Consider the following 23,377-nt stretch of genomic DNA (forward strand, 5'->3'; position numbering starts at 1 on the left):
AGTGAACCACACGGACTAGGTGTGCATGTTATATAAAAAATCTCTTTTTTAATGGGCCTCCGCCAAGTAGAGAACAATTGCTTCCATCTAAACACTTGACCAAAGACTGTCCTTGGAGGAGTTTCTATCCTTCTACAGGAAGTGACATTTCCAGTTTGTTTCTAAAGAGAGATAAGGTTGGACTGGCAATGGCTGGCCCATGGCTGATCACCCGCATCTCTGATCTTTGCCTACAAAATGCATTCAGAGTATTACTAAACATGCTGCTATTACCTTAGGCTGACTCTTTTGTTGATCAAACCCAAAACATTTTCCTTCGTTAATAGCTGTAACATCACACTGACCAGAGAAAGAAATTAACAAGGAAACTGCAAAGGGAGAGACATGGTTTGATGACCTTGACATAAGAGAGTCAAAACTTTTTCAGTCTTTTAACTGAATAGGTGAGGTACCTGTGCTTGTGAAGAAGAAGAACCAGGAGCCAAATATAGCAAAGAATCATGCCACATACTTCTGTCATGGCAAAGGCCCATGGGATTCTAGGAACGCTGGAACAAAAAAAATATTTGTTTTTGAAATGAAGAGAGATAGATGCATAGAAATGATACTACCCTTTTCAATAACATGCTTTTCTAATAATGACCTTAACATTGCTTTATATAACTTTTACCTTTTTCTAAAGATGATAATCTGGACAACCTGGGGAAAAAATTGTTTCAGAAAGTACCCCATTTATCAGAAGCTGTTTATTATCTGTGATTCCCAGTCATGGTTCTCTGCAAAGAAGTATTAGAATAACCCTTTTCTCCCATCCTATAGCATAGCAGACCCTGGATACAGGAATGCCTACAAAAGACAGTGAGGGAAAGGTCCACTTCTTGTATGATGTGCTAATGTCAGAACCCAGACAATCAGAACTTGAATGTGACTTATTTTTTAAAAAATACATTTGGTTTTGTTTTAGAAGCAATGGAGTTTTTGGTTTTTTGTTTTACTTCTTTCTTTATGTCCTCCTTTGTTTCCTAGCCCTGTTTTCTTCTATCTTTTCCATTTGTCCCTCTTTTCTCCTCACCAAATTCACAGCTCCTGTGATTATCCACTAATAAAGGGCAGGTCATATTTCTTAATTTAAAAAGAAAGAGAAGGCCAGGCGTGGGTGGTGGCTTACTCCTGTAATCCTAGCACTCTGGGAAGCCAAGGTGGGCGGATTGTTTGAGCTCAGGAGTTGGAGACCAGCCTGAGCAAGAGGGAGACCCTGTCTCTACTAAAAATGGAAAGAAATTAGCTGGTCAACTAAAATATACAGAAAAAATTAGCCGGGCATGCTGGCACATGCCTGCAGTCCCAGCTACTTGGGAGGCTGAGGCAGGAAGATCGCTTGAGCCCAGGAGTTTGAGGTTGCTGTGAGCTAGGCTGACCCCACGGCACTAGCCTGGGCAACAGAATGAGATTCTATCTCAAAAAAAAAAAAAAAAAAAAATTTTTTTTTTTTTTTTTTTTAGAGATAGGGTCTCACCATTGCCCAGGCTGGTCTTGAACTCCTGGCATCAAGCAATCCTCCTGGTTGGACTCCCAAAGTACTAGGATTAAAGATGTGAGCGCCACTGCACCCAGCCATTTTCTCTATGTGTTCTTTCTGGAACTCCCACTTGTTAACTGTTGGGCCAACTGGGTTAATATTATCTTTTTCCCTCTATTTTTCATCTTTTTTTTCTATATGCTGGGCAATTTCATCAAAGCTATGTTCCAATTATGCTGCTGGATTTTAAATTACTACTTTCATTTCTTATTTTCCAAAAGCTTTTCTCTCTGAATTTTCGTTTTTTAGCCTCTCATTACTGTCTCATAGAATGCAACATCTCTTAACTCTCTAAGAATATGAATGTGTTTAAGTGTTGTTCTCCCTATTTTGTGTTTTCTAATTTCCTTTTTTCTGTTTGCTTTGGTCTGTTTTTCTCAAATGTCTGGTTATTTTTGACTGGCCATTCGTATTTGACAGAGAAGTACTAAAAAAGATAATTACACATTCTATGTGCATGGCCTGAGCTTTGTCAAATTGTGAGTTTCACTGTAGAGTGATTAGACAGAGGTCTGGTTGATTAAATAAGGACATCTGCTCCCCCCCATACACAGTTATCTACAGTCCTTTTCTCTAGGTTTTCCAAGGAGAAGATTCTGTTATCCTTTTTGGAGGATCAGGGCCAGGTGGGAGTGGGGATGGGAAATAAGTCTGGCTTCTTAAGGAAGAGAGCTAGAAACCTCAGAGATTAGTACATAGACTTTTAGTTAATCCCCTTGAAAACCTACAGCACTTTGTTCTCATTTGGGCATGGTGTCTGTCCACAGTGTACTCAGGTCCATAGTTCCTCACTTTCAACTGCTCTGGAGAATATACCACCAGTCTTCTGTTGGAGTAGAGCAGGTCTAAAAGTTTCTTAAATAGATTTTTAACCAATTCTTCCATATTTAGCTCTGATCTGTACCTGGCTTTGAGTGATGCTTGGTACCTCCTGTTGTGTGAGTTTTATTGGAGCTCTGAAGTACAAATAAACTCATCCCTTGGGCACTGCCACCCCCTACCCCCAATTTCACAACAGGCACTCAGATTTCCACTTTCCAAACTTACACTATTATCACTATTTTTGTCTTCATGGATTTATAGTTTCTTTCCCTTTTTGTTGTCATTTTAGTGGAGTGTTGTGAGGAACCTGTCAAATGTGTAGTCAATGCCCCATATTATCTGATGCAAAGATTTTCAAGATGCATTATACATGTATATGCCTTTTTTCTGGATAGAATCAGGGACTACTGAAGACTATGAAGGGCAGTTAAGATCCAGATTGATGTGGTTTTTCCATTATTTATGTTTGATTTTTATGATATTTCTTATTCCTCCCTTGCTATTATAGTTATCAGCTATCATTTCTCACTGTTGTAGGTGGGCCTGCCTTTAGAAACATTCCTATTTCCTTCTATTAATGACCTGTTTATAATGTGCTGACGCTCTTGGAATAAGTTTCAGAAGCAGACTCTGAAACAAAGATCAGCATGAAAATGATTTATGAGGAAGTGTTCCCAGTACCCCCATAGGATAGTGGGGTATGAGATCAGAAGACAAGGAAGCAAAGCAAGGGCGAGACATCAAGCAAAGCCCTGTGTGGAATGCAGAAAGAGTAACTTTGGCCGAGTCCTATGGGGAATCTGGGGCAGTGTAGGTCCGATCCAAATGTTGTTTCAATGAGGGCAAAGAGAAATGAGTCATTGGTTAAGGACTGCTGCTGGAGGATGTAAATTTCTAAGTTGTTGTTTTTTTTTTTTGAGACAGAGTCTTACTCTGTTGCCTGGACTAGAGTGCCATGACGTCAGCCCAGCTCACAGCAACCTTAAACTCCTGGGTTTAAGCTATTCTCTTGCCTCAGCTTTCCAAGTAGTTGGGACTACAGGCACCTGCCACCATCCCCAGCTAATTTTTTCTATTTTTAGTAGAGACAGGGTCTCGCTCTTGTTCAGGCTGGTCTCGAACTCTTAAGCTCAAGCAGTCCTCTCACCTTGGCCTCCCAGAGTGCTAGGATTATAGGCATGAGCCACTAGGCCTGGCCTCTAAGCACTTTTTGGCTTTCTTTTCAAGCAGGCAAAGTGTTTTCCAACAGCCCAAGAGCAGCCCTGCAACAAAGGAGACACATCTGGATGTTGGGAGTATCTGTGCACAAGAAAATGGAAAAGAGATCCAAGGGGACATAGGAGGAACACTGACAGCATCAGTTACCATTCGTCTATGAATAAAGTTTAGATGCTTAAGAGCATGGAGTTTTTTTTTTTTTTTTTTGAGACAGAGTCTCACTTTGTTGCCCAGGCTAGAGTGAGTGCCATGCCGTCAGCCTAGCTCACAGCAACCTCAAACTCCTGGGCTCAAGCAATCCTCCTGCCTCAGCCTCCCAAGTAGCTTGGACTACAGCCATGCGCCACCATGCCCAGCTAATTTTTTCTATATATATTAGTTGGCCAATTAATTTCTTTCTATTTATAGTAGAGACAGGGTGTCGCTCTTGCTCAGGGTGGTTTTGAACCCCTGACCTTGAGCAATCTGCCCGCCTCAGCCTCCCAGAGTGCTAGGATTACAGGCGTGAGCCACCACGCCCGGCAGAGCATGGAGTTTTTTTTTTTTTTTTTTTTTTTTTTTTTGAGACAGAGTCTCGCTTTGTTGCCCAGGCTAGAGTGAGTGCCGTGGCGTCAGCCTAGCTCACAGCAACCTCAAACTCCTGGGCTCGAGTGATCCTTCTGCCTCAGCCTCCCGGGTAGCTGGGACTACAGGCATGCGCCACCATGCCCGGCTAATTTTTTATATATATATCAGTTGGCCAATTAATTTCTTTCTATTTATAGTAGAGATGGGGTCTCGCTCTTGCTCAGGCTGGTTTCGAACTCCTGACCTTGAGCAATCCGCCCGCCTCGGCCTCCCAAGAGCTAGGATTACAGGCGTGAGCCACAGCGCCCGGCCGAGCATGGAGTTTTATAGTGAGTGTTATTGTAGATAAAAGAGGCAAAATTTGGTTTCAAATTCCCACTGCAAATTGAAAGTATATGTCTATACACAACTTTGTACATAAATGTTCATAGCAGCATTATTTTTTTTTCATAGCAGCATTATTAATAGCCAAAAATTGGAAATAACACAAACACCCATCAACTGTTGAAATGGATAAACAGAATTAGTATATCCATACAATAAAATATTATTTGATAATAAAAAGGAATGTAGTACTGATACATGCTATAATATGGACAAGTCTTGAAAAAATGCTAAGTGAAAGAAGTCAGACACAAAAAAGGCCACATATTGTATGGTTCCATTTACATGAAATGTCCAGAATAGACAAATTCACAGAAACAAAGTAGACTAGTGGTTGCCAGGGTGTGGAGGGAGGAGAGAATTGAGTATATGACTGTTAATGGTATGAGTTTCTTTCTGGAGTGATGAAAATGTTCAGGGATACCATGCCCAGATGAGAACACTGTGATGGTTACACAACTCTGTAAATATACTAAAAATCACTGAATTGTGCACTTTAAAATAAAACTCTTATTCTACCAGACCCTTCCCCCCACCTTTCTCCTGTTATGCCTTGTTATAGACTTTATAAAACCTCAGCATCAGGCCGGGCACGGTGGCTCACGCCTGTAATCCTAGCACTCTGGGAGGCCGAGGCGGGCGGATTGCTCAAGGTCAGGAGTTCAAAACCAGCCTGAGCGAGACCCCGTCTCTACCATAAAAAAAATAGAAAGAAATTAATTGGCCAACTAATATATATAATATAAAAATCAGCCGGGCATGGTGGCTCGTGCCTCTAGTCCCAGCTACTCGGGAGGCTGAGGCAGGAGGATCGCTTGAGCCCAGGAGTTTGAGGTTGCTGTGAGCTAGGCTGACGCCACGGCACTCACTCTAGCCTAGGCAACAAAGCGAGACTCTGTCTCAAAAAAAAAAAAAATAAAAATAAAAAAAAATAAAAAATAAAAAAATAAAACCTCAGCATCCATTCTCATTTCTTGAAGACTTTAGCTTCTGGATCACTGTCACTCTTTCTAATACTGCTGTCATTGTGCTCTTATTCACTTCTACTTTTACTTCTCTTCCTGTGATACTGTCCTTTACCCTACCATACCAACCCCAAACCCATGGTTGTAACCCGGACCTTGTCATTACCGAGGTTACTCCTTAGAATCTCAATTTCAAGAATCTTACACTCACCAACACCTCTTGTCATTTTAGCTTATTCCTTCTTGTACCTCATCTTCAATAATTCTGAGACCTAAAATCTGTTGATCCTGTGACATTTTCACTGTCCTTCACCTACTTCATATCCTTATTTCCCTCCTTATCTGCCTGAATCCATGATCCCTCATTATAATTGCTCCCTTGCCTCTTTTTCCTTCATCATACTGTAAAACTCAACCCTGCTTAAATCCAATTCTCCACCGATTCCATACCTGTATCTGTTACTGGATGAGGCTGGTAAAAACACAATGCCAAGACTGCTTAAGCTCAGGAAGGCCCTTAGTGCTGTCACTACATTACACAAGTCTATTCACTCTCCTGCTCTATTACATGATTCTACTAGATGACTATTTTACACCTCTCATCCTTTCGCCTCAATCCTCCATCCTTCTCTCCATTCTCATCCTCTGTACACAGAGAAAACAAAAACAATCAGGAGAGCACGTCTACTATATTCCATTGTGACATATAGCAATCTTCTACCCATTCCCATATTTTCTATCTTCCCTTCTGAATAGTCCAATTACCTAAGGTCAGCCTCTTCTAGCTACTAGACCTCATCCCTTTTCATCTACTCATGGACACGGCTCCAACAATCGTACCCTCTCTTTCCTCTAATATCATTGCCCTCCCCCAATAGAGTAATCAATATAACAAACATGCTCATATAGCCCATCAAAAAAAAAACAAACCCTCTTGACCCCATATTTTTCCACACTCCTCCCAAACTACAGCTCCATTTCTCTGCTGCCCTTATAGGAAAACTTGGCCCTACAGGAAAGATTTGATTGTCTCCAATTTCTCCATCCCCTTTTTCTTTCTCTCATTTCTTTTTTTTTTCCAGCATATTATGGGGGTACAGATTTTAAGGTTTCAATAAATGCCCTTTCCCCCTCCCCCTCTTTCTCTCATTTCTTTGCCCAATTCTTTTATTTTGAAAAATTCTGATTCTACCAAAAAAAAAACTAAAAGAATAACCATTTTATATTCTTCACTTAAATCTATCAATTGTTTACAATAATTAACATTTTGCCACATTTGCTTTATTTCATTTTTTCTATATTATACCTATGTACATATACACACATACTCTTTTAGGGGAGGCTAAAACTTCCCTCTCAAAGTAAGTTACAGACATTATGACACTTCTCCCTTAATGTCTCTGAGAACCAATACACTATTATACCCAGGAAATTGTACACTGATTTAATATCACCATTTAATATGCAGTCCATATTAAAATTCTCTTAATCACTCAAAAAATGTCATTTATAGCAGCTTTTTTCTTAATATAAGATCCAATTAAAATTCATGTATTGCTCTTGGTTATATCTTTTCAATTTCCCATACAATTTCCCCTGGCTTTTGTCTATCATGACACTGACATTTTTGGAGAGTCCAGATCAGCTGTCTTGTAGAATGTTCCACGTTCTGGATTTGTCTGATTATTTCCTCATGATTAGATTTAAGTTAAATATTTTTTAAAAGATTATTACATAGGTGATGCTGTGAAAATCAAATGCAATGCACATAATGTCAGTTTGTCCCACTGTGATGGTATATTTGCTCATTTGGCTAAGATGACACATTCCAGATCTTGCCTTTGTAAAGGTACCTTATTTCCTCTGTAATTAAATAATATGTGAGATGATACTTTCAGATCATGTGAATATGCTGCTCTCCAATGGCCTTTCACCTAATAGATTTTTAGCATGACTTGCCTGAATCAATTATACATCGTAAGATAAAGCTCTTCTTGAAGAGCTTCTCCTCTGACTCCACTATTTTTTGTTTGTCTATTACTATATCTAATAGTCATAGACTAATAGTCATAGACTATTTTTCTTACTCAATATATTATAATCCATTACCATCATTATTCTTTTTTTTTTTTTTAAGACATAGTCTCACTCTGTTGCTCGGGCTAGAGTGCCATGGCATCAGCCTAGCTCACAGCAACCTCGAACTCCTGGGCTCAGGTGATCCTTCTGCCTCAGCCTCAGCTGGGACTACAGGCATGTACCACCATGCCCAGCTAATTTATTTTTTCTATATATTTTTAGTTGGCCAATTAATTTCTTTTTTTTATTTTTTTTTTTGAGACAGAGTCTTGCTTTGTTGCCCAGGCTCAAGCGAGTGCCATGGCATCACCCTAGCTCACAGCAACCTCAATCTCCTGGGCTCAAGCAATCCTCCTGCCTCAGCCTCCCGAGTAGCTGGGACTACAGACATGCCCCACCATGCCTGGCTAATTTTTTCTATATATATTAGTTGGCCAATTAATTTCTTTCTATTTATAGTAGAGACAGGGTCTCACTCTTGCTCAGGCTGGTTTACAACTCCTGACCTCGAGTAATCCGCCCGCCTCAGCCTCCCAGAGAGCTAGGATTACAGGTGTGAGTCACCGCGCCCAGCCCAGTTAATTTCTATTTTTAGTAGAGACAGGGTCTCGCTCTTGCTCAGGCTGGTCTCGAACTCCTGACCTTGAGCGATCCTCCTGCCTCGGCCTCCTAGAGTGCTAGGATTACAGGCGTGTGCCATCACGCCTGGCCCATTATTCTTTTTGTTGTTCCAATTGTCCTAATTTCATCAGTGGGAGACCCTTCAAGCCAGCTCCTATGTTCTTTTGACATATTTCCATGGGTTTCATGCGCTTCCTTGATTTATGGCACGAGATGTCTTTCAGACTCATTTTATGCTTCCTTTGCCCCAAACTTAAAACCAGCCATTTCTCTAAGAAGCCCTGGGTCTGCTTCCTCTTAGTGGAGAATGGTATTTAGAAACCATGATCTGTGTGCTCATGGTGCTCATTGTTACTGAGTTTTTCCTACTCATCACTTCACATCAATTCATAGAAATTGTCCTCACTGTTTTTTGTGACTAAATAGTATTCCATTGTGTAGATGTACCATAGTATAGTCAACTAGTTTCCCATGGATAAGCATTTAGATTATTTCTAATATTTATAATTATTGTAAATAATGTCACAATGAATAACTTTGTGAACATGTTGTTTCATATTTCTGGACATATACCTTCATATAAATTTTAATACATCTCACATTCTCTCTTGAGCCCATTACAACACATTTAGCCCTTATTAACTCTTGTCAGAGTCTCTGATGATCATCCTCATCTTACTTGACCTCTAAGCAGCATCTGACATAGCTAATTGTTCCTGCCTTCTTAAAATACCTTTTTTTTGCTTGGCTTCCAGGATATATATATCTTCCTGACTTTTTCAGTCTTCTTTATTGGTTTCTCATTCTCTGACCTCTAAATGTTAGAATGTTTTTGGGCTCAATCTTCAATTCTCTTCTTTTCCCTTCTGGATTTACTCCCTAGGAAACCTTATCCAGCATCATGGCTTTCCTTATGCTAATAACTCCCAAATCTTAGCCTAGATCTCTCTCTCTGAACTCCACACATATTTCTATCTCTTACTCAACATCTGATTTGGTGTAAAAGATATCTGAAAACTGACATGCCCAAAATCAAATCCTTCATTTAAAATTTTCTCTCCAAGTCAGTTCCTTCCAGTCTTTCCATCTCTTTAAATGGCAACTCCATCTTTCCATATGCTCAGGTTAAAAATCTTGGAATAATCTTTGGCTTGTCTTTTTCTCTTATACCTCACATCCAAATTCAGCAGCAAATCCTGTTAGCTCGACTTTCAAAATATATATAAAATCTGACTCTTTCACACCATCTCTACCACTACTGCACTCATCTAATCTACCATCTTCTTTGTGTAGATGAATTCAATAACTGCTTAACTGATCCCTGATTCCCTACCCTTACCCCCAGGCTATTCTTAATACAGCTAGAATGATATTTTAAGTTAGAAATTAGATCCCCCTACTCTTCTTAATACTTTCCTATGGCTTCCCTTTTCACTTAGAATGAAAGCTAAAGCCCTTACAAAAGTCAATGCCCTGTACAACCTGGCTTCCTGTCTCTTCTCAGACCTCATTTCCAACTGTTCTCCCGTCTCTCACTTGTTGTTCCTTAACATGCCAGGCACATTCCCAGTTTAGGATTTTTGCACCTAGCTGTTTCATTTGCCTAAAGTACTCTTTCCTCAGATTTACACATGCTTTCTTCCTTACTTCCGTAGGGTCTTCTGTTTAGAGTTGGGGAAAATTGTATAGAATAGGAGAGTAGATACAGGGATCCAACAACTTCTTGAACAGCTTTCAATCAATTCTCCTTATTTTAGCATCACCCCTTCACTTCCAGTATCCAGAGCTTTGAGAAATCTCCCATATAAACAAGGTTCATTCATTCCCTGTTTATATGGGAGCCCATCTTGTGGGCTTAACACTTAAAAAACAAAACCAAAAAATTCTCAGGCTTAGACACGGAGCAAAATGTGATATATATGTTATTCTGCCATCTTAATGTAGATATTTTTAATTCATTTCATTTTAAAATACATATGCTAAAAGGCACTTTCAGAAGGGCAAAATATTTTATAAAAACAAGAAAGCAATACAAATTTTAAAAAGGTAAGTTCACAAATATAAAAACTAATAAATAGTTGAGGCTCGGTGCGGTGGCTCATGCCTGTAATCCTAGCACTCTGGGAGGCCAAGGCGGACGGATTGCTGAAGGTCAGGAGTTCGAAACCAGCCTGAGCAAAAGCAAGACCCCGTCTCTACTATAAATAGAAAGAAATTACTTAGACAGCTAAAAATATATATAAAAAGTTAGCCGGGCATGGTGGCGCATGCCTGTAGCCCCAGCTACTTGGGAGGCTGAGGCAGGAAGATTGTTTGAGCCCAGGAGTTTGAGGTTGCTGTGAGCTAAGCTGACGCCATGGCACTCACTCTAGCCCGGGCAACAAAGCAAGACTCTGTCTCAAAAAAAAAACAAAAAAACAAAAACAAACAAAAAAAAACCAAACAAAAAACTAATAATTGAGTATTTTTTATTATTCTATTCTTATTTTTCATATATTATACATTTTTTAATGTATTCAGTATTTAATAAAAACAGGATACTATCATTGAAACCATTTGTACTATTTGTGGTAATTCCAGTTCATTTGGTCTTATAAGAGACTACCATATTTTTGAAAAAGCAGAACTCTATTCATTATTTAAAAAAAAAAAAAAAAAAGCAACCAAGTTCCATTTATTACAGACATCATTCCAGGACATCATTTTTTTCCTTTCTTTTTCTGAGACAGAGTCTCACTCTCTGGCCCTGGCTAGAGTACAATGGCATCATCATAGCTCACTGCAACCTCAAACTCCTGGACTCAAGCAATCCTCCTGCCTCAGCCTCCTGAGGAGCTGGCACTACAGGCCTGTGCCACCACGCCTGGCTAAGTTTTCTATTTTTAGCAGAGACGGGGTCTCACTTTTACTCAAGCTGGTCTTGGATGCCTGAACACAAGCAATCCACCTGTCTCAGCCTCCCAAAGTGCTAGGATTACAGGTGTGAGCCATTGCTCCTGGCCAGGACATCCTTTTAAAATCTGAAGTGCACAATGAGCTGTACCTTCAGAAAAATAAATTAAGCAGTGGTCTTTCTCACTTACCTAGGTTGAGGTCTAATTTACTCTAAGTGAAAAAGGTGATTTCTAAGCATATGTTTTTATACCACCAGATAAAGCAAATAGAAAGTATACATCAACCACAACTATAACAGTGACAAACAACATAATTATCAGAAATATATTATCACTGCTGTTATTACAGCAACCTTCTACAAACTTAGCAATTAAAAGCAAACTTACCTGTCTAAGAATATATCTGGGAGTGGTGGATAGGTCTGCATGTCAGGCACTCGCTCGTGGACTATAACCATAATGAAAGATGTAAATCCAAATACTATAAAGACATATATACAACTCAGTATGGTCTTCCAGTACTCTGGGTCCAATCTTCGAACAGAATGTTTGTTTTTCCCGTTCATGTACTGGTACTGATCGGAGTTCAAGTCCGTGATGGGTCCGTCACAGTCATGTGAAAGCTCCCCATTACAAAGCCAGTCTGCACTCTGAAGAGAACTGATGAAAGGGGTCATGGAACCCATGGGACTGTCACTGTTGTAGCCCATCTCTTCTAAAACATCAATATGTATTTTTTGCAATTTTCGGACTGAGAGCATTAACCTTTTAATGTCCCCTAAGACTTTGATTTCCAGAGGAGGAGACCGGAGATCATATTCAGTTAGTGTTAGCAATGTGATTCCATCAAGTCGGTGCTTATTGCATAAAATGTCCACATATTCAAAAAAGCCTTCATCCTTCAGCCACACAGCTACATGCTTGGTAGTCCAGCGGCGAATGCAGAGTTGATTAGGACCTGCCATTTCCCCCTCTACTGCCTATCAAGCAAAAACAGGTAAACAAAACAAAAACTTTAGTGTGTCCTATCAAGTTCTTCGAAGACTAAATACACATAAACACACCAAAAACGGTAATTACCTAGACTGTCCTATTAGCTTCTAGAGTGAAAGAAAAAAAATTCAATAATGGGAGGTTTTCAATAGATTAACATTCTAATAATCTTATACATATAACCCCAATAGCAGAAGAAAAGGTAATGACCATTCTTACAGAAAGATATTTCACAAAATGGCTTTTCCATAGCACATTAGCCACAACTTTGATAAAAAAACCTACTCGAGGACAGTTCAGAAAAATCCCATTTTAATACTTCTCATAAAATTAAGATATATAACCGAGTGCAGTGGCTCATACCTATAATCCTAGCACTCTGGGAGGACAAAGCAGAAAGATTGCTTGATGCCAGGAGTTTGAGACCAACCTGAGCAACATACTGAGACCCCATCTCTGCGAAAACAGAAAAATTAGCCAGGCATGGTGGTGTGCACCTGTAATCCCAGCTACTCAGGAGGTTGAAGTAGGAAGGTCACTTGAGCCCAGTAGTTTGAGGTTGTAGCAGGTAATGATGATGCCACTGCACTCTAGCCTGGGCAACAGAGACCCTCTCTCTTTAAAAAAAAAAATTAAAATATATAGAATAAAATATAAAACATTTTGTATTTTATTTTATTTACAAAATAAATATTTATAAAATATTTATAAAATAAATTTATATTATAAATTTATTTATAAAATATCAATATAATATATAGAAAATATAAAAATTAAAATATATATTTTTTGTTATATGCAAAAAAAAAAATCAAATCTTCATGTTCATGGAAAAAGTACCTCCCTACCTGGGGATAAAAAACATAAAAGCAAATCGATAACTGTAATTCTGGGAAACCCTTTAAGCATATTTCTAACTACTATATGCATGATTTCTTTAACCGACATAAAGCCTTTAAACAAGATATACATTTGAATTAATAATAGCTCAGTTCTTGCTAGCATTTCATTCTTAAACTATCGCTGGGATTTTTGTGATAAAAATTTTAAAAGAAAGACGTCACTTCAATGTACTCATAAATTTGATAACCCAAACTTTATACTACAGTTATAAAAGCCAATAATGTGCTATGTTTTAAAGAGTACTAATAATTTCTACTAGTTTGATCCCACACAGCTGTTTATGCTCTTTTTCTTTTTTTTTTTTTTTTTACTGTGCCAGCCAGAAAAATATGCTCTTTTTCTATTGTAAAATTTCTAGTTACTTGAGTCTCTATAAGGTTTTTTTTTTTTTTTTTTTTTTTTTTGAGACAGAGTCTGGCTCTGTTGCCCAGGCTAGAGTGCTGTGGCATCAGCCTACCTCACAGCAACCTCAAACTCTTGGGCTCAAGCAATCCTTCTGCCTCAGCCTCCCGAGTAGCTGGGACTATAGGCATGCATCACCATGCCCGGCTAATTTTTTCTCTATATATTTTTAGTTTGCCAATTTATTTCTTTCTATTTTTAATAGAGACGGGGTCTCACTCTTGCTCAGGCTGGTTTCGAACTCCTGACCTCAAGCGATCCACCTGCCTCAGCCTCTCAGAGTGCTAGGATTACAGGCGTGAGCTACCGCGCCCAGCCTATACAAGGTTTATAAAATATATCAGACAAAAGGGAGACAAAGGCCTACAGGGGAAAAAACACTATTTCTCAAAAGTACTTTCTCAACTATTGAAGCCTGTGGGTTTTCTGACATTTTCCAGACTAAAGATTATATTTCGGGCCAGGCGCGGTGGCTCACGCCTGTAATCCTAGCACTCTGGGAGGCTGAGGGAGGCGGATTGCTCGAGGTCAGGAGTTTGAAACCAGCCTGAGCAAAAGCGAGATCCTGTCTCTACTATAAATAGAAAGAAATTAATTGGCTAACTAATATATATAGAAAAAATTAGCCGGGTATGGTGGCGCATGCCTGTAGTCCCAGCTACTTGGGAGGCTGAGGCAGTAGGAGAGTTTGAGGTTGCTGTGAGCTAGGCTGACACCACGGCATGTCACTCACTCTAGCCTGGGCAAGAAAGTGAGACTCTGTCTCAAGAAAAAAAAAAAAAATTATATTTCTGTCTGAGAAGATTTTTTAAAATATGGTAGGCAAACCGTAAAGCAAAAAAAAAAAAGAAACAATGATACAATGAACATGTATGTGCCTATTACCCTGCTTGAAAAAAATCTGTTATAATACAAATGGTCTGTTTTCTAATGTAGCTATTAGTTACACAAATATGTTTCTTTTGTGAAAATTCATCAAGCTGTATACTTATCATCTATACTTTCCTCTATACATGTTAAACTTTACTTTAAAAGTGTACTCTAAAAAACAGAACAAAACATCAATACAAATAAATAACCTATCCTAAAGGACAAATGAAAGTTCTTTAGGATGCTCTGATAGCATCCTCTTCCTCTCCTCCCAGATGCTAAACACTCCTGATCTGCATGTTTATCACTGCCTTATAACATGCATTTTGGCTATGAAAAACCTTCTGCACTTATGTTGAATACTGCTCTGCATTCTTCCCCTATCCACACAAACTCTTTCCATGAAGACTTACAATCATTCAGCAAAGGCAGACACTTTAACTACATGAACACCACTTTTATCATCAAAACTATTCAGAAAACAAGAGACATGCTTGATAAAATTCACCCACAGATGAAAGCCATGAAAATGCCAGTTAATCCTTAAGTATTTATTTCTTAATTACTAAAAATCAATCCTAGTTTTTGGATGGCTTAAATCATATTTTGTTTCCAAATAGAGCTTTTAATATTATCAACCCATGTAGTTTTTTAGTCTTTTTTAAAAAATTGTTTTATTTTTCTCTTCTTTCCCAGGCATTACAAGGAAAGTTTTTTAGTCTTTGAAAATTAACATCACATCCATCTACAAGGAGTCCGTATTTTTTTTAAAAGTTGTCTAATCTTATATACTGTAGAGCTACAAAAACTCTTATACAACTCTTTTTAGCTATAGTATATCATCACCACCCCAAAGGTCAAAGAATGATGATTCCCTCACTTTACCATATGAAATTTACATATTATTATATATTGTTTTATATCATTTATTATGTATCATCTATAAAATTCCACTAAAAACACAATTTTGCTATGTTTTAATTCACAAACATAACTAGATGGTTTCACCCTACCTACTACATACATATCTTCTTTTCCCCAAGGTATGCTCTGATTAAATTACTTCATCCTTGAATATCCAATAAGCACATGCTACAAACTCTCTAGCAGTCATGAAGTAGCAAATCTGAGAAAGAAGCTCCTCTCATACAAAATATGGCCAGATTTCTTCAGTCACTTTGTCACTATGCTGCTACCTTTCCCCTTTCTCTAACAGCTTACCGCCAATGGATTCCATGTCACTCCCATCCTTATAGCATTATTCTTTAGCACAATTTCATCTAATACTCTGCTCAAAATTATTCTTCTCTTCTTTCGTGGTTTTCTTTTTTCTTGTCTTAGCTCACCAGTTCTTTACAACCTCAACCAGGCTAGCAGGCTTTGATGCTGATGTTTTAGCTACTAGAAAATAAGCTATCATACATGGAAGTCTCCTGGAAGTCTCCGAGCCTGCTGTGGGAATGCCCTAAAAGCATGAAACACTCCACTGTTCTGCTTCATCAGGTCAGCGCATGTCCTTTAATTGTATGCTACTACATAATAGAGGCCCATACTAAATCACTACTTAGCTAACACTCTGAAAGCCTACACTGAGGCATATTAAAAGATGATAAAAAGCTTTAGGCTCCATTTAATATTTATGTTGTGCCATAGGAATTACAGGGAACATAAGACTTTGAGTGAAGAATATAACAGATACAGATTCACACACGTTGATAAAATAAGGAAATTAGGTTAGTAAATGTTTAAGAACATTAAGAATTCAGCTTTAACCAATAATTGATACAAATAAAATATCAGTTAAAGGGACATCTACTTCTGGCAAAGATGTAGTAACAAAGACCAGATTTATCCTCTGACCTCAACCAACCAAAAAAAAGATAAAATACGTGGAAAAAAAAAAGTTTCAAGACATTGGACATCAGACAAATCCCTGAGAGACAGCAAACAAAGTGAGCCCCACTGCCCCAGCTTACTGCCTTGAGAGCTTCTCAAGCCACAAGAGATGCAGTGTGGGAAACCCAGGCGAGGCCTGGCAGATTCAATGAGTTGAGGAGATGGAGCTGAGAGTCTAAGGTGGTCAAAGTGGCTAGTGTTTATAGGGACAAAATACTGGAGAGGAGACAGCTATTAAGACTCCAAGGAACTCCAGAGAGCAACATAAGGTCTCTCTTGAATAATTACTTGAATGCTGATCAGCACATGTATGTGAGGAAACTAACCAAGACCGAGGCAAGACCATCCAAAAGGACTCCTAGCACTCACACAAGGCCAAGCAAAACACCTATTTGGAAAAAAAGCCAGACTAAAAAAAAGTCTCATGATTCATGGGACTTTGTGGAGAGTACACAGAAAGATCTTGCCACAGTAGTTTTGCCGGAAGTTTTCAACTAAGGGCAATTCTCCTCTCCTCCCTGGGACATCTGGCAATGTCTAGAGACATTTTGGTTGTCACAACTGGCAGGTGCGGAGGGGCTGTTACTGGCATCTAGAGTATAAGCCAGGAGGCTGTTAAATATTCTATTAATGCACAGGACTACCCCCTTGCCCAGTGAAGAATTATTTGGCCCAAAATGTCATGGTGCTGCTAATGAGAAACCCTATCCTGGACTAAACATGTCTTTGGGCCCAGCCTAACAAGTCTTTTTTTCTTTTCTTTTTTGAGACAGAGTCTCACTCTCTCCCCCCAGCTACAGTGCAGTGTTGTCATCGTAGCTCACACCAACACAAACTCTCGGGTTCAAGCAATCCTCCTGCCTCAGCCTCCTGAGTAGCTAGGACTATAGGCATGTGCCATCACACTCAGCTAATTTTTCTATTTTTTTGTAGAGATGGAGTCTCCCTCTTGCTCAGGCTGATCTTGAACTCCTGAACTCAAGCGATCCTCCCCGTCCTGCCTAGGATTATAGGCATGAGTCATCACGTTTGGCCTCTCAGCCTAACAAATCTTAAAAGGAAGACTCAAAAAGATCAAATCGTTTTCAAGTAACTTAACTGCATCCCATAACCAATCTCAAGAATATTAATAGAAGTATTCAGAACCCAACAAAGAATTCACAATGTCTGGCATCCAGTCAAAGATTATCAAGCATGCAAAGCAGCAGGAAACTATCACTTATAATGAGGAGAAAAATCAATCAATCAATGTTAGAGGCAAGGACCCTCAAAGACCCTCGACTCCCCTATGACTCGTCCTACGCACGGACTTCGCCCTGGAAAATTCCAGCTATAGCTCCGAGAAGAATGCACTCCATGACATGCTGACCACGGGATGCTCCAGGGAGTGCTGACTGCAATTGTTCCCGACCACCTGCCAGGTTGGAGTTGAGTAAGCAGTCAAAAACAGGATACCGATAAGACGCTGATTGGGGCTGATTAACCCAGACCCAAGCCTCATCGTCAACACTCTATTTTTTTTCTTTCTACTTCCTTGTTTCTGTATGCTTATAAAACCTACTAAGAATCTAAGTAAAGCAGACCTTGACAACCATTTGCTTGGTCTCGTTCCTTTCTCTCGCCCATCTTTTTCAGGCAAGGTCCCCCTTGACCCCCGAGAGTAACAGAAGGTGCCTCGGGTCGGGATAAGTGGCACCCAACGTGGGGCCTGAGGTACGAACCTTTGTCAGATGACGCCGCGGTGCGCTCTTCGGCCGAAGGAAACCCTACAGAGACCCTCGTTCTGCCGCTCACAGAGTCGACGGTCTGGTGAGTAAATTTTTACATTGTCATCCCATCGAGATGGGCCATTCATTGTCTAAAGAGGCCGTTTTTATTAAGGATCTCAAGGCCTCACTCAGAGAGAGAGGAATTAGAGTTAAGAAAAAGGATCTAGTAAAGTTTTTTGTGTTCATTGATCGTGCTTGTCCTTGGTTTATTGTTAGTGGACCTGAGATTCACCCACGCAAATGGCAGAAGGTAGGCAGAGAGTTAAACAATTTACTTCTGAATCAAGGCCCAGATGCCGTCCCTGTATATGTTTTCTCGTACTGGGGACTAATCAGAGATATTGTTGAAGGGGCAGATTCAGACCCCAATAAGCAGCAGCTACTCTCCGTAGCAGAATTTTGCCTCCGACCCGTGTCACGGTCCGCTTCAAAAACGTCGTTAGAGGCGGCCAAAGGGTCAACTTCCCCTAATAATCCTGAGGGACCAACATTCCCTTCCCCTTGCCCCTCGGTTTGTATTAATATGCCCCCTCAGGACCCCTCAGCTGAGCTCCAAACATCTAGGGACGAGCCCCCGATTAGTAGGCCAGACACCAAGACCCTCTATCCTCCCTTACCCGAGGGTACAGCCCCTCATGCATTCAATTACCCGGTATTCAAGAAACAACCCCTCCAAGAGTCCCTCGACCCCGCAGACGAGGCAACCCTTGAAGATGAAGCGGCCCGATATCACAATCCCGAATGGCCTCCTCCTTACACACCCCAAATTTGCGCACCTTCATTAATGCCTCCCCTTACAATGCCCTTACTTTTGCGTGCCAAAGAAGACTTAAGTCAAAGGGTTACGCAATTAAAGGATGTCTTACAACTTCAAAAAGAGTTTGCCCAGCTTTCCAAAGACTTGTCCTCCCTCCAAGATACGCTTAAAGATTCGGTCTTCATTAGCCACCCACATCATGAGACCGCCCAGTCATACGCCACCTTAAATAAAAAATCCTTAAAGTCCTCCCATAAAGCCCTAGCATTCCCGGTAGTTACCAGGTCTAATAGGCAAGGAGACCTTGCTGCCCCTTCTTCTAGCCAGTCCCCGCCCCAAGATTCAGATAATGAGGATACAGAAGAGAGAGAAAGGGAAAGTGAAGGTGATGACCCCCCCGGAGGAGGCAGTCCCGGGGCCCACTGCAGAGCCCACTGAGGTCCGCAGACTAAAACTTAAGACTTTAAAAGAATTAAATTCTGCTGTTAGGACGTATGGGCCCAATGCATCCCTCACCTATTCCCTCCTAGAGGCAGCCTCAGGGGGCGGCTACCTGCTCCCCGGAGAATGAGTCAAACTAGTACAGGCAGTCCTTTCTCGCGGGCAGTTCCTCTCTTGGAAGGCCGACTTTCTCGACCGCTGTCAGACCATGGCTGCTAATAATTTAAAAAACCCCAATTCTGCATCTTGGACCCTTGAAAAACTTAGCGGACAAGGAAAGTTTGCCACTGAACAGCGCCAAAGGGGACTCCCGATCGGGCTTTTGTCTCAGACCGCCGCAGCCGCCTTCGGCGCTTGGCGTACACTTCCCTCTACGGGATCTGTTCTCACTCCCCTGACAAAAATCACCCAGGGAGCTCAAGAGGGCTTTAGTGAATTTGTAGGTAGGCTTTTAGAATCTGCTGAGAGGACCCTCGGACAAGAAGATGGCAATAACGAACTCCTCAAACAATTGGCCTATGAAAATGCCAACAGCACCTGCAGGGCCATCCTCAGGGGCAAACTTAAAAATAAAGACCTTAATGACATGATTAGAATGTGTAATGATGTTGACCCCTTCACCCATAAGGTATCGCAGGCCGTGCAGCTTGCGGTTGGGGCCGCCATCCAAGGGACCGCGGCACAGAGGGACTGCTTTAAATGCGGTCAGCTAGGGCACTTTGCGAGGCAATGCCCCTTAGCCACCTCCTCTGCTGCCCCTAACCTCAGTGGACCACCAGGCAGGCCAACTCGGCCCCCCTCCCTCTGTCCTCGCTGCAAGAGGGGATACCATTGGGCTAGTGAGTGCCGCTCTAAGACCGATGCCCTTAGAAATCCCTTGCCCCCTCTTTCGGGAAAGGGCCTGAGGGGCCAGCCCCGGGCCCCTCGCCCTATTCAATTTCAGTCGGCCTCGGGGAACAGCCGACAAGAGGATCCCCAGCCCCTAGACTCCTCCGAGCAACCACAGGGAGCGCAGGAGTGGACTTGTGTGCCTCCTCCGACACAATATTAAGACCTGAGGATGGTGTTCAAATTTTGCCCACTGGCTCCTTTGGACACCCCCCCCCCCACTAACATGTTCTTTTTTATTCTGGGCCGAGCCTCCTCCACTCTTGCAGGGCTCATAGTACACCCCTCCATAGTAGATAGTGACTTTACCGGGGAAATTAACATCTTAGCCAGTGCGCTTACAGGCCCTGTGTATGTCTCTAAGGGACAGCGCTTAGCTCAGGCATTACCCTTGCCCCTTAATACATCCTTCCCAGCCATCGCCTCTAACCGAGGTGCTTCCTGCCCTGGCTCTTCTGATCTCTATTGGGTCCAAGCTATCACTAAAGAACGGCCCACCCTGCGGCTAAAATTAGATGGTAAACTTTTTGAAGGCCTTCTTGATTCAGGTGCCGATTCCATGGTTATTGCCCAAGACGCCTGGCCCGATTCATGGCCACTGCAGCCCTCCCTTATGCACTTACAAGGTATAGGACAGTCTAGAGATACTCTCCAGAGCTCAAAAATTTTGACATGGGAAGACTCTGAGGGAAACAGAGGTACTACTCAACCTTTGTAGTCCCAAACCTACCCGTTAACTTATGGGGGCGTGATATCCTTGCACAAATGAATGTCATTATGTGTAGCCCCAATGAAGTTGTAGCCAGCCAAATGCTTAAACAGGGATTCCTCCCAGGGCAGGGTTTAGGCAAAGAGGGTCAGGGACTAAGAGCACCCCTAACCACCCTCCCTAAGTCAGACAGATCAGGACTAGGGTTCAAAGACCATTTTTCATAAGGGCCATTGATCCCCCTGCACTTCAGGCAGATAAAATCACTTGGAAGAGTGACTCACCTGTCTAGATGGATCAGTGGCCCCTCCCATCTAACAAGCTAGCCACAGCTACAGCGTTAGTGCAGGAACAATTAGCTGCCGGACACATAGAGCCCTCTACTTCACCATGGAACACCCCTATTTTCGTCATCCAAAAAAGGACTGGCAAGTGGCAGCTGCTACAAGACCTACGGGCTGTTAACCAAGCAATGGTTCCCATGGGGGCACTCCAGCCTGGTTTGCCTTCGCCCGTAGCTATCCCCAAAGGCTACTATAAGATAGTCATTGACCTAAAAGATTGCTTTTTCTCCATACCATTGCACCCAGATGACTGCAAACGCTTCGCTTTCAGTCTTCCGGTAGTAAACCGTATAAGACCCTCTCCGCGCTTTCAATGGCGAGTATTGCCTCAAGGCATGGCCAACAGCCCTACCCTTTGCCAAAAATATGTAGCTCAGACAATTGATTCTTTTAGAATTCAACATCCTCAGCTATATATAATTCATTATATGGATGACATTCTTTTTGCTGGAGCCGACGAGGCAACCTTACTTCAAGTTACCATGCAGGTTGTCTCGGCCTTACAAGCTCGAGGCCTCCGCCTGTCCCCTGAAAAAATTCAGGTCTGCCCCCCTCACCTGTTCCTAGGCTTTGAATTGTTCCCCAATAAGGTCTTCTCCCAAAAGGTGCAAATCAGAAAAGACTCTCTTCAATGCCTTAATGATTTTCAGCGCCTTCTAGGCGACATTAATTGGCTTCGCCCATATTTAAAACTCACCACAGGACAGTTAAAACCCCTATTTGACATCCTGCAGGGAGATGCCAATCCAACCTCTTCACGCTCCCTAACTAAAGAAGGGCAGCAAGCGCTTAGTTTGGTCGAGCAGGCCATAAATGCCCAGGCCATTGGCTACTTCTCCCCCGATTCCCCCTTGTACTTTATTGTCCTTCCTACCCCCTTTTCGCCCACGGGACTCTTTTGGCAGGGCAAGCCTCTCTTTTGGGTTCACCTGTCGGCTTCCCCCCCTAAAGTCCTTCCCACCTACCTTTACTTAGTAGCTAAGATTATTCGCTTGGGGCAAGAAAACTCCCTTAAACTCTTTGGAAAGGATCCAGATATCATAATACTCCCTTACAATGCTTCTCAAATTCGGTGGCTAATACAGAATGATGATGACTGGGCAGTTAACTGTACGTCTTTCCAGGGCAAACTAGATAATCATTACCCCCCTAATAAACTAATTCAGTTCCTCTATCGGACACCTGTAATATTTCCCAAAAAAACAAGAGTCTCCCCCATTCCAGGAGCCGTCTTAGTCTTTACTGATAGATCCTCCTCAGGCACCGCGGCCTATAGCATTAATGGCCAGGTCCGCAGTTTTCCCACCAGGTTCTCCTCTGCTCAACTCGTTGAGTTAGCAGCCTTAGTTGCGGTCTTCAAAAATGTAGATCAGTCGCCATTTAACTTGTATACTGATAGTTCTTATGTTGCTCATGCTGTCGCCACTTTGGAAACTGTGCCTCATATTCGGCCCTCCAACAATACCACTCAAATGTTCCAGCAACTACAAAGACTCATTCACTCCCGTTCTGCGCCCTTTTTCATAGGTCATATTCGCGCCCACACTGGCCTTCCTGGGCCTCTAGTTGCTGGAAATAATCTTGTTGATCAGGCAACCCGCGTTGCAGGCGCAGTTCACACTATCACTGTTGATCCTGTTTGCGCTGCACGCCAAGCTCATGATTTACACCATCTCAATGCCCATACTCTCAGACTTAAATTCTCTATTACTAGAGAACAAGCCAGAGAAATCGTCCGCCAATGCAGGGCCTGTTTCACCCTTCTCCCTGAGCCACACCTAGGAGTCAACCCTCGCAGCCTGATCCCTGGGGAGCTCTGGCAAATGGATGTCACTCACTACCCCCCTTTTGGAAAGCTTAAATATGTACATGTCTCTGTGGACACTTGCAGTGGATTTATCTTTGCTTCCCTACAAACAGGCGAACCCACCCGCCACGTTATTAGTCATATTATAGCCTGTCTCACCTCCCTCCCTCAGCCTAAAGTTATTAAGACTGACAATGGCCCGGGATATGTCAGCTCCAACTTCAAAAGCTTTTGTGCTCAGCTAGGCATTAAGCATATTATAGGCATTCCATACAACCCTCAGGGCCAAGGTATTGTAGAGAGAACTCATCAGACGTTAAAAAATACACTCTCCAAACTACAATCGGGAGGAGGAATTTTGTACCCTTTGACAGGTAATTCCAAAACCCTGCTTAATCACGCCCTGTTCATTTTAAATTTTCTCACCTTTGACACCACCGGTAAAACAGCCGCCGACCGCCTTTGGCAC

General features: G+C 41.7%; 1 protein-coding gene across 2 annotated transcripts in view; it reads right to left on the reverse strand.

The window, feature by feature from the left end:
* SAMD8 (sterile alpha motif domain containing 8) overlaps positions 1–23,377 on the reverse strand; it is a 55,645-nt gene that overhangs the window by 12,200 nt on the left and 20,068 nt on the right. For both annotated transcript variants that reach the window (XM_076010122.1, XM_012755573.3), the window contains exons 2-3: positions 11,517–12,109; positions 453–548 (exon numbers count right to left, since the gene is read on the reverse strand). In XM_076010122.1, the coding sequence (XP_075866237.1) occupies positions 453–548; positions 11,517–12,109 (689 nt within the window). The remainder of the gene's footprint in view (positions 1–452; positions 549–11,516; positions 12,110–23,377) is intronic.

The sequence above is a fragment of the Microcebus murinus genome, chromosome 14, assembly GCF_040939455.1.
Source record: "Microcebus murinus isolate Inina chromosome 14, M.murinus_Inina_mat1.0, whole genome shotgun sequence".
In the NCBI taxonomy this organism is placed as follows: domain Eukaryota; kingdom Metazoa; phylum Chordata; class Mammalia; order Primates; family Cheirogaleidae; genus Microcebus; species Microcebus murinus.